Source organism: Bufo gargarizans, chromosome 1 (assembly GCF_014858855.1).
Source record: "Bufo gargarizans isolate SCDJY-AF-19 chromosome 1, ASM1485885v1, whole genome shotgun sequence".
Classification (NCBI taxonomy): Eukaryota; Metazoa; Chordata; class Amphibia; order Anura; family Bufonidae; genus Bufo; species Bufo gargarizans.
This window is the reverse complement of record NC_058080.1, coordinates 417195331-417207957: the sequence shown is the minus strand read 5'-3', so window position 1 is coordinate 417207957 and position 12627 is coordinate 417195331. Positions and strand designations below refer to the sequence as shown.

Here is a 12627-nt window from a genome sequence, read left to right as displayed (position 1 = left end):
ACTTGGATAGTTCCCATGAGGTCATCAACGTCAAAGACTTCTCCGTCAATGGCTGCTTGTTTGGCAAGGGAATCTGCTAGGTCATTCCCCTCTTTATCCATGCCTGGATACTTTGAATGACCTCTTACCTTCTTCCAATAAACGATAAGACTGTGGACGGTAACCATCTCATCAATTTTACAAAACATCTTACCATGCTTTACTGGCTTGTTATTGCTTCTCATCATGTCGGATCTTTTCCATCCGGGAAAGTACTCCACAAAGCTGTTACGAACATAATCAGAATCTGTGATGATTACAAACTCCTTAATAGCATATTCAATAGCCATTTGTACGGCTTTGTACACAGCAGTAAGCTCTGCAACCTGGCTGCTTTTAGAACCAATTTTGTATCCAACGGATACATCTAGGAATGTATTATTCCACACGACTCCAATACCTGCAACCAATGTACGTTCAGATCCTTCATCGGCATGGAATGAACAGCCGTCTACATACACACATGGTAACGATTTGCAGTACTCCTCTTCATAAGATTTATATGGTGATGATGATTGTTCCTCCAGGAAATCATTTTCCGTTGTCTCACCTTTACGTTCCGTATTGGTACAGTCATGGAGTTCTGCTAATCCCTGAGCAACTGGGTTTTTATTATTTTGTTTGTACCTGATCTCCAATGGCCATCCCATTAAGGACATTGTCCAGGCGGTTATCCTGCTGTTTGACAAGTTTCCATCTCTTATACGATCACTCTGCAAGTATTGCAGCGGCTGGTGTGCGGTCTCCACAATGATCCTTTTGCCTTGGATAAAACTCCTAAAATATTGCAAAGCCCATACAGTTGACAATAATGCTTTTTCACAGCTATTGAATTTTACCTCTACCGGTGACAATGACTTGCTGGCATAGGCGATAATCTTGTTTCGGTTTTCCTGTTTTTGGAAAAGAACTGCACTTATGCTTTTATCAGTGAAACCTGTTTCCACGAAGAAAGGTTTTCCCCCTTCTGGATAAGCAAGGCATGGAGCCTGGATAAGTTTGGCCTTGAGCTCAGTTACAGCTTGCTCATGACGCTCGCTCCATTCCCATTTTGCTCCTTTCTTTAGCAACTGTAAAAGAGGTTTTGTAATTTCGGCATAATTATCTATGAACTTACGTGAGTAGTTCATCATACCCAGGAATGATCTCAACTCCTTGAGATTTGTAGGAGATTTTGTCTTGGTCACTGCTTCCACCTTCTTTTTCTGTGGGTTAATTCCATCCGCAGTGACTTCATGACCTAGGAAATTAACCTTGGTCCGACACCATTGAGCCTTCTGTAAAGAAAGTTTTACACCTGCTTTCCTCAGCTGGGTTAGTACATGCCTCAACTCCTGAATATGTTCCTCAAAAGTTGTACTTTTGATCAGGATGTCATCCACATAGGATAAGGTACCTCGTTCAGCGGCATCAGGCATTGCCTTATGCATGAACACTGCAAATTCATGGCCCGCATTTATGTACCCGAAGGGCAATCGGGTCCACGCATACTGTCGTTTGCCAAATGTAAAGGCCAGTTTGTACTGATCCCTTTCATCTATCTTAATCGTCCAATATCCTTGTGCACAGTCAAGGGCAGTGAAGATTTTGGATCCTTGTATTTGTGCCAAACTTTGGTCAATATATGGCACGGGCCATCCGGACATATAAACACGTTTGTTCAACTGTCTTAGGTCCGAGCAGAGACGAAATTGACCATTAGGTTTGAGGACTCCAAGTATCGGATGATTGAATGAACTGTGTACTGGACGGATGATACCCCTTTCCTCCAAGTTCTTGACGATTTCCGATAGTGACTCGAGTCGTAAGCCGCCAGCGGAAGTCGGTATTGTTTGACAAAAACAGGGGGTGCATCGGGATCTGTTTGGATTCTTGTAACGTGTAGGTTTGTTTCCCCACAGTCATAAGAATCCTTGGCAAACATCTCCTGGAACTCTGCGAAGAGCTCCTTTAGCCGTTGACGCTTCGACTCGTCGGAGCATGCGTCAGCCATGGAGATTTGTTCTTCCACCCGCTCCTGAAATTCTGGGAAAATCTCAGGCTGACTTAACTCATAAGCTTCTTCAAGCTCACTAGTTAGATCATTCTGGGTGTAGCGTACCTTATCCTTTCCTTGCTGGTATGATTCATACTCTTTTTCATCGATCTCATGGTTGAAAACTAATGATGACTCTTCGATGTGGCATGTACCTTCTTCAGAGCTGAAAGGATAAACAGAGTGTATGTTAAATAACCCCTCAGGGGTTGAGGAAAAATGTTGTTCCACTGTTTGTTCCTCTGTCAGGTATTCATCAGGAATTATTCCAATAACATCATTTTGGAATCCAAACGTGTAGTATTCCGAATCCATAGCTAAACCAATTATGGTGTCCTTTTGTAGGGATATGCTATAGGGAACCATGTTATGAATTACCATGTGTAACTGATCCTGATGGATGTTTATCAGTGGAGTAGGTTTTACCTTTAGGCCGAGTTGCTGCATTCTGTTGGATAAACAGATCAACGCGTCTGCGTTATTCAGCTTCTGTCCCTTCTTTACTTTAATGGGGAGAAGAAATGGTTTGCATCCTTCAGGAATTTCAACTTTCTCAGCAACCATGATACTTACGGCATAGGGCATCTGTTGTCCCCATCGTAAGGCTTGTTCTTCATCCTGGAACCCCTCTGGGTTTCCCGGCAATCTGGACCATAAGGTGTTATTTACCATGTCAATCTGTATGGCAAATCGGTGCAGAAGGTCATTACCTATATACATTTGATACCGTGGTTCATTTATCACGATGAAAACGTGCTCCGTAGTTTTACTTCCTATGGAGATAGATAAAACACATCTTGCAACAACATTATGACTCTGGAAATCACCATCCAGATCATGAACCCATTGGTCCTGTGGAGAGAAACTTTTAATCATTTTAGGATTGGTAATCTGTTTTAAAAGTCCTAGGCTTATGTAACTCGCTTCGGATTTCAGATCCAACTTGGCATATTTCACCCGGGCTATATTGTTTACCTGTACGGGAATCAATAAATTGTCATTGACCTTTTCAATCCGTACCATCGATTGAATGTGCCTGGTCAGGTCCAAGACTTCTTGATTCCCCCTTTCAAGAGAAATGGTTAATAGATCATCATCCAGAGTTACCTTTTTGATTTTGTCCCTCTGGATGGTAATGGTGTGAGCAGCACCATTGATATCTTCCTCGGGCTTACCATTCTTCAGGATTGTGACCTCCGGTATTTGATTGTTCCTGAAATGCACTTCAATAGAGTTAGGTTTCTCTTCAATCACATGACAACTGTGTTGTGCTTGTGTGTTGCAAGAGTATTCATAGGCAATGGGTGCCTTCACCTGAGTCCATACTGCTTCATTAATGAAATCAACTATGGGACTCAATCTTTTTAATAAATCGATTCCTATGATCATCCGATCATATGGAAGATCCACAATCAATGTGGGATGTCTAATTGTCTTCTTGCCAATCTTAAATGTCAACCAGGATGTTCCTTTTACCTGTAAGGCATTTCCACCTACACTTATCAAAGAGCCATCAAATGACCTTAATCGTGGCTTCTTTGATGTTAAATCTGAAACTTGTTTGAAATAGGTGTAAGATAAAATGGTGGCTTGTGATCCAGTATCTATTAATCCTTTGATTGGTCCGATAAGTTCATTTTGTAGATATATGTCCACAAAGTATCGGCCATCCACCTGCAACAAATCACAGAGAAAGTTAGGATGTTTACCCATCTGCTGTCTGAGAGGTTGACCTCTCTGCAGCTCCGTGACCTCTGCATTCCTGAGTCTCCCAGGACAAGCTGGAGGAGCAGCGTTAGCCCCCCCCTTTGGGACAAGCTGTGTGACATCACACATCACAGCTGGCTCATGGCTAGATGCTGGGACAATGTGATTATACACTGGAACAGACATCTGGTCAACTGAATTGACCTCATTAGACTGCAAGACAAATGACATATTAGACATTTCCCCCCTGGCCCTAATTTCAGGGTCAGGAGTACTGCAAGGAAATAAAGAATTAGGAATCACATCAGATTCTACCACAATCAATTTAATATCCTTACAGTGACCTGGGTTTTGACCCGGCCCAATCTGCTTTATGCTGTTACATTGCTGGGACCGGCAGTTGCCCCTAAAAAAGGATTAGGCTGTTTTTCTGGGGATAACTGGGACAACTTATTTACCATATTGCTCAGCTGGGCCACTTGCTCTACCAGCTGATCAAACCTGTTTGGTTTGGGCACATTTTGGCTTTGTTGGGCACCCTGGTTATTGGTAGGTGACCTACTCCTGGGTGAATTCAAGGATTCCTGCCTATCTTCCCTCTGTTGTCTGGGCCTATTATCCCAACGTCTATAACCCTGGTAACTTCTAGTGTTATAGGGCCTATATCCCTGGGGACCGTAATTGTAATAGGGACGGTAGTTAGACTTCCCATTACCTGAATTATTCCCCTCTGATCCATTATTATTTTGGGGTTTGGTCTGTTTGGGCGGTCCTACCTGTTGTTGCTGGGCTTGTTGAGAAGGTCCTGTAGACTGAGGGAACCTTCGTGGCTGGCTTTCAAATCCCAAGTTAGGGTTTACCTTAGCTTCAGCTACCTTTTGCTCTGGGGAATTTTTAAACCTTCTCTCACCTGTTGTATGGCACTCACTGATATTATACAGCATGGTGGCAGCCGTCACCAACCTATCCAAGGGAGCATCAATATCCAGATCTCTGGCTAAGTTAAGTTTGATCTGGGTTGGCATAGCATCATAGAATAACTGCTTGAATTTTTCAGATTCCCAATTTGGGGATCTATATGCCAACCCATAGGCATTTTTGAGGACAGAGAGGAATTCACGGGGACTTTGATTGGGTCTACACGTAAGGCTATATATGTCCCGTTTTGCAGCAGTAGTGGTTCGGTATGGACCGAATTCCAATTTAACTTCATGCAAAACACTTGGCCAATCTAGTACTCCTCTCTCCTTAAAGGATGTAAAATAATGACGATATCTATCATCAAATGCCCATGGAAGGAACCTAATCCGGTCAGCATCAGAGTATAATTTTAAAGAATCCATAGTGGATTCATACAGTTCTAAGTGATTGGCTATCTGAGACGAACCTTTCTTGGAAAATTTGGATACTGTACTATTTAAAAACTTAATTATGCTGGAGGAGCTCTGATCCTTTTCTGAATATTGGGAATTTTTCTTCCTAGAAACCACCTCAGCATACGTTGGTCGCCTGTGAATCTGTGGCAAGGAATAAGTCACATGCTTCCCCACATCACCGTCAGACTCACATGCACTTTCATAACTTTCATGAGACTTATATCGCACAGGTGATTTAACCCTAACCCTAACATGTCTATCCAGGGGAGTATGAGGAGAGACACTTCTAGGGGCTTCCATGATATCAACACCTAGTAAGGTGGTTACAGTTTGGAATGCCCGACTTAATTGGGTTAATGCCTCCTGTTTAATCATGCCAACATTTTCAGGTTGCTGAGTGTTTTGGATGGGGTCTGCTGTAAAAGCATGTGATGACATGTCTGGATATTGGGGAGTAAGAAATGGAGGGTCAGGAGATCTCACAGTGTTAGATGGATCCCTTTCAGCATTGACTATATTATGGGCTGATTCATCTGTCTGTTTAATTTTGGAATACTGGAGATATAAATCCTCTAAATCACTTTTTGCCTTTTGGTATGCATCAAGGCTGAGACTAAGGTTGTACTCTAAGTCTTTGATCTTCGCTTCTGCGGATTTTAGTTCTGATTCCATTTTGGATACATATATTTTTGTACCCATTATAGACTCATACCTAGTTTTTGAAAGAGTATTGACTGCCAACAATGCATACAAAACAGGTGGCAATGCACATAAGAGGTGTTGGTCCCTCTTGGTATTATCATTTGCCAAATCCATATATGTCAGGTATCTATCAACCATGCCACCTAACTTCCATACATCACAGCGTTCTTCAAAGGCCCTTATTTGCAGCTCATTAGTCCATTCATCTATATTTTTATCAATCTTCAAACGGGAATAAACATAATTGATAACCTTAGAGATTATCTTTTCTGGGTCAGAGGGACTATCTGCTAAAACCTGGCCATTACCTGGGTCGCTGTTTGTTACACTCATGATTCTGATCAATAATCAATAACAACACCAATTTGACTTGCCAATAAGGTTTAAAGAATATTTTCACTAATTGCACAAATTGGTTATAGAAATATCTCAATCGATCTCAGCAGTGCCTCCAGATATGTCGGGTATTTATTTCATATAAGATATGAAATCATAAAAAAATTATGATTTAATATTTTTATGAAATATGGAAAATGAAAAATGAAAAATTTAATTGGCGGACATATAAACGCCAGTTCTTTTATTGATGAGATCTAAAGTTAATTTGTGCAGCTAATGAAACAGGGTGCAATTAATTATACAAAATATAATTTATTATAAATACAAGCAGTACAAATGGCATACAAATGAATACAAAGATAATATCAAAATTGACCATAAGATGGTGCTCCACCGTTTACAGGCTGACTTAAGTACAATACAATACTACTTTTTCTTTTTACCAAATTATTACCGATTAATATACTGGTAATCAAAATATTATAATGCAACAACAACAAAAAAAAAAAAATAGAAATGAATCTGTGGAAAATCCCTTATGCTCAATCAGAGAATATGGCAGTAAGAGACACCTTATAAATACGCCCGTTGACCTAACTACGGATAATAAAATCCGATCAGAGATTTCACTCTGATAGCAATATTACAGAAATTCTAATGATGTGCACGTTCATTAAAATTTCCCATAAAATTATTGTTTTAACACTATTGACCCACTAATAATGGGGTCTCAACTATATGCCAATTGGAGCGATTTATAATTACTGCAAGTAAAATAGATTATACATTACCCCTTGCTTTGGGATAAAGAGCTTTTAGAAGGGACCCAGCTTTCCAAGATTCAGATCTATCCCGTCCTGAGGTACGTTCCTGACGTGTGAAGTGATGCTGATGAATCAATTCCCAAGTGTTCTCTCTGAAGAAGTTCCAAGTGATGTTTGGCTCAAGTCCTCTTTGTCTCAAGTGATTTTTCAAGTGATCTTCCTTTCTTCCCCCAAAACTGGATTAGATATCCTCATCCTTATCTATGCCCATCCCCTCTTGGATTAGGGATTTCCAATTAGATAAGGTGGGTGTTACGTATGGTAATCATGGGGATGATGTCATTTAATTGGCATTCCTTCTGCCCATCTACCACTTGATGGCATTGTTGTATCATATAGCAATTTTAAGAATTAACATATATATCTGGCTTTATTAGACCTCTTTACCTTTGGTCTCTCCCAACTTAAATCAATTAGGAGGTATTCTTTCTGACACTTTAGGATCACTTTCCCAGACATCATGGATCCATTTTGACAGTTAACAGACCATCTTATTTATGGTCAGATAAGAGAACCATAAACTTCTAGTTTTTGCCCTGGTTTGTATACACCTAATTGTCACAGCTATTTGAGTAATGATGTTTGAAATACCATCAGCTCCTTTGAATAGACCCTTCTTTTAAGAACATACAATTTAGCTCTCTATATTCCCTCAGTGAGATACAATACAAAAAGATACATTATTAATTGGTTATAATACATTAATATTGCATAGTATATATAAATCATTAACAAGTTCAAACGCTAAATAAATGCACACAGGAATATATATATATATGAATATATGAATAGATATCTATTCCACACCAGATGTGTTTTATGGACGTCTCTTATCAGATCATGCAACACCCATTGTTCCTCAGACTGATATGTTTAGAGAAACCAGTGTTTTTAAGCAATAACCTCTCTTGACCCCGGTATTTGAGACAGTCTATGTGAGACCCATTACATTCTCTTAAGATACCACATCTGTTGGCAATAACTTTTAAAACAATATACATTATAGGCCAGTGACCATCATGATCTTCTCTGGCTTATTCCAACAGAGAGTTTGGCCTCTTAAAGGTAATGTGAATCTCCATTTTGGTTCTAATATTGTCAGACCTTAATGTGCAGATATAAATATGCCCGACACTACTGACTAATAAAACTGTTACCATGTATTTGCTAACTAAGGGTACTTTCACACTAGCGTTTCTATTTTCCGGTGTTGAGATCCGTCATAGGGTCTTAATACCGGAAAAAAACGCTTCTGTTTTGTCCCTATTCATTGTCAATGGGGACAAAACTTAACTGAACAGAACTGAATGCTCCAAAATGCATTCCGTACCATTTGGTTTTGTTCCCATACCGGAGAGCAAATCGCAGCAAGCTGTGGTTTTCTTTCCGTTGTGGGATGCGGAGAAAATGTATCTGTCCCCCATTGACTTTCAATGGAGTTCATGACAGACTGGCTATGTTAAAGATAATACAACCGGATATGTTCATAACGGATGCAGATGGTTGTATTATAAGTAAAGGAAGTGTTTTTGCTGAACTCTGACATCCAGCAAAAACGCTAGAGTGAAAGTAGCCTAACTTTGCTTCACTAACTCCCTCTAATTAAACCCCTTCTACACCCCTACTGTCATTTTTATAACTACTGATGCTCAGGTATAATTCACTCATATTCTTACTGGTCTCTTATATTCATGACCCTAATATATGCATACCATTCCTGGATTGTAAATTTATCTCCAGACTTGAGTATATGCCTAAGTTTATTGCAAAAAAATTAGATGCACTTTAAAAGTATACGCTGGCATCTGCTGTTGCTAGGAATTGAACGCTTGCCCTCCATACCACTAGTGCTTATGCGCACATTGTCACGTGATGCGTGCTCGTCGCCACATGATGTACATACAAGGTTTCACTTTCTGGTGGCCATATACCTTTAGCCAGCAGTCCCTGACATACTGCCACATACAGCGCATGCGCACACTTTACATTGACGTCAGATGTCATTCTGCCCGGACACCTTGAAGACGGACATGTGCATTAACAATTGCAGAGCGCCATCCACTCCTCACTCTACTACTTGACACTCCGGTATGTAAGAGCCTTGTTCTTTTTCCCTATACAGCCTCACTCTACAAGTACCAGTGGGATTGTTATATATAATCTTTCCCTCATATCATCTTATTCATTTTTTACCTTCCTCTGATGTTTTATTCTTTGATATTCCTCCTTTCACATAATGAAAAATACATGCTGTCTACTTATGTAACCTCTTTTGAGCAGCACTTAATGCAGCTACAGTATATATAGTATATATTGTGGATGTTATGTCTTCTCCAGTGCAGACCGTACATGTTACTGTCACAGACCCTCAGGTGACTGATGTCAGGAAATCAAGAAGATTGGCTGAGCGTGGAGGAATCTAACAGCCTCCTTGATTCTTCTTGATTCAGCGTTGATAGGGTTAATGACCACTTACCTTTTCTCAGCTGTTGCTCAGTGGTCATCACTTCTACCCTTTATAGTCTGACCCCACCCTTCTGACTATGCGGTAGATATCTTCACTTGGGTTTGACTGAGCTGATATGAGTTTGTCTCTGGTGTTCCTGCTCGTCTGTCTCTACAGAAGTTAAGTGTTGCATTTGTTTGTGTTTGTTATATTCCCTATTGTTTGTATCTGGGCCTGAGACAGAGACTTTCATTCGTCCATCTGGGGAGGAATGGGTTGTCTCTGGTCCTAACCTTTTCCAGGGCCTTATAGGATATAAAGGCCTAGGTATCCTGCATATGAATATTCCTATCTTCAAGGTCTATTCATATTGATAGGTAGTTAGGGCCCGGATTAGGGTTGTCTAGGAGGTGACCTGTTTCTTCCCTAGTTTCCAGGCTCAGCCACTGTTCCCCTTCCTTCCTGTGTTCAGTGTGGAGTTTCCCCACACACTGATCGTGACAGTTACACTATTAAGCAGCTTTCTGTGCAATATGAGCTACAGCTACCTATTTAGTTTATTAGGAATCACTATGAATCCCATATTTCTACATTTATGTGTTCCTCTGAATTTACATTTTATTTAATTTATGAACCTGAATATTTGCATTTTTCTAATCTTACCACTCAATGCTGGAGTTATTTAGACTTATTGTATACATCTTGTCTCTATATATAGACCTATATGACTTATTATTTACGTTTACATTATGTATGCTGTGAACAAGGTCCAGATGGGACCGAAACGTTGCCCGTGTCATTGTAACAATTTTGGATGGAAGTAATAAATACCTAAATACAATTTAAAAAAATCCAAGTGCCGTGCACTAGTAATGTCCACATTGTGTCCCCTCACAGTTATAATGCCCACATTGTACCTCCTCACAGTAGTAATGTTCATATTGTGACCCCTTCACAGTAGTAATGCCTACGTTGTGACCCCTTCACAGTAGTAATTACCACATTGTGCCCCTTACAGTAGTTCTGTCCACATTGTGCCCTCTTACAGTAGTTCTATCCACATTGTGCCCCCTCACAGTAGTTCTATCCACATTGTGCCCCCTCACAGTAGTAATCCCTACTGTGATGAACCGCACCTCACAGCCCTGCCTGACGTCAACTTACATCAGGATCACGTGGTACAGCCTCGTCACTTTGACCAAGATGTGACATTCAGCATTTCCTGGGAGTACTAAGTTCAGCTTGGCAATGTTTTACACATACCCCCCTGTCCACATGGGCACAGGGAGGCACGTGGAGTAAGTGAAGGATTGCCAACGTGACCTCTGGTGTGGCACAGCACGTGCTCACAACCCTGACAGTCTGAGAGAGCCCTTTCACTGCCCCAGTGAAAAAGAGCCCTGGTAGACTATCACCAGTTCCTTATTAGATATATGCCCAGTCCATTATCAGGGATTATATTGAGCCAGAAACCAGCCCAGGTAGCATGTAATGTAATACTGAGACACTGACATGTGGGATTTGTGGATCAAGACAAAAGAACAGTGCAAGATTAAATTATATATTGATTCGCCTTAAGGACGCACTAGACACTACACTATATACACATAGAGCATATACAATGGTCCGAGATGCAAATACAGGTGATGGGAGAGTCAGAGTAAACAGATAATGTGAAAGCCAGTTATCGGATATGGGTATAGTCCTTTGATGCTGTAGTCACATGGGGGGCAGTGAGGTTAGGGGGGTTTCCAGGTCTCTCCAAACACAATACGCGGATTGATCTCCCTTCAGAGTAAGACCATGACCATTGCCTCATCCCAAAACCCTATATGGATCATACCTCCTCACTGTAAGGTCATAGGGAGGCAGTTCTGGTGCCAATGGATGCTGCCAGCCCCCGGGTACATGTGGAGACCAACCGCAACTTTGTTACTGGGCTTCTACCCTGAGGCCTCCATATCTCCCCTTTTCTGCATCCTATAAACGAGCAAAGTCCAGGGGAACGTCCAGCTCGGGCCCAGGGTCTCGAAAATGTAATCTGTGTAAGGCTAAGATATTGTCACCGCCACTTCTGTGAGAAGGTCTGACAGACGTCCTTTTCTACCTCTTGCATGATGTTCTTTGTTTTGGTTTCACTTTCTCATCTCAGTTCCTTCTCCCAAGTGTCACCTATTTAGACTAATCCTCTTTCCCTTATATTCCCTCCCATACTGCCTCACTTTGCGGTTTATACTACTTCCTGGATTGAAGTGTTCACTGCTGGAGACTTCTGCTGCTGCTTGTTCAGATAAGTCCTTTCATGTATTGTGTTTCCTTGCTGGCTTGATTCTAGGTGACCCTGACTCCCTCCGTATGAAGTGCAGGGAGCTGGTGGTCATGTCCCCTTGCTATTATAGGGTTTTCAGGTGTCACAGTCTAGGTACGTGGGCATGCAATCTTCTATCTCTGAGACCCTTGTATGTGCTTAGCAGTCAGGGGGAGCTCTTAGGGTTTTATAGGGGTCACCTATATGTTCCTTAGTTTGGGATCAAGCCAGTCGGATGTTTATTCATAACTTCCAGCTATCTGCAACATCATCCGTGACAGATATACAGTCATTTCATAACTCCTTATGATCTCCCGGTTCCATGATGTCTGGGGAATTTCTTTGTTGTAGGTAAGCAGTTCAGGGGTCGTCCCGTCAGGTAAGTTTGTTTTCAGTTGTTGTCTGGTTGTGTACTGCATGTGACAGCAATGTCCTGTATTCATTATATGTCTGGGCTGTGGGGTAGGTTGGCAAGATGGAAGCCTTTTCTTACATAGAAAAACATCCAAGCCCTGCTGTGTTTTATCAAAACCTACATCGTCTGCCAAAGGATTGTGGGAAATGATAAGACCAAGGTTGAACTTTTTGGCCATAATTCCAATAGGTATCTGTCACGGATGTAGTAGGGGAGAACACCAAAAGACAACAATAAGGAAGGGAAAAGACACTAGGCCGCACCGCTAGGGAAGGAAAAGGGTCACCACCTATAAAACCCTGCTCCTGGCCCTAACTCCTATCCGTATGGGCACCTCTCGATGGTAGAGATGCCCATACACAGGAACCTTAGAACCCTGGTGGCCCTTGGATGCCCTAATGGTAATGACAGGGCAGAGACAACCCGCTTCTTCCCT

The 12627-nt window shown here is 41.4% G+C and overlaps 1 protein-coding gene across 1 annotated transcript; it reads right to left on the bottom strand.

Moving 5' to 3' along the window:
* Positions 1-4142: 4142 nt before the first annotated feature.
* Positions 4143-12369, bottom strand: LOC122927577. Its single transcript, XM_044279537.1, has 2 exons — positions 12313-12369; positions 4143-5298 (listed from the first exon to the last, which is right to left on the bottom strand). The coding sequence occupies exons 1-2, from the start codon at positions 12367-12369 to the stop codon at positions 4153-4155; spliced, it is 1203 nt and encodes a 400-aa protein (XP_044135472.1). The 3' UTR covers positions 4143-4152.
* Between the last annotated feature and the right edge of the window lie 258 nt (positions 12370-12627).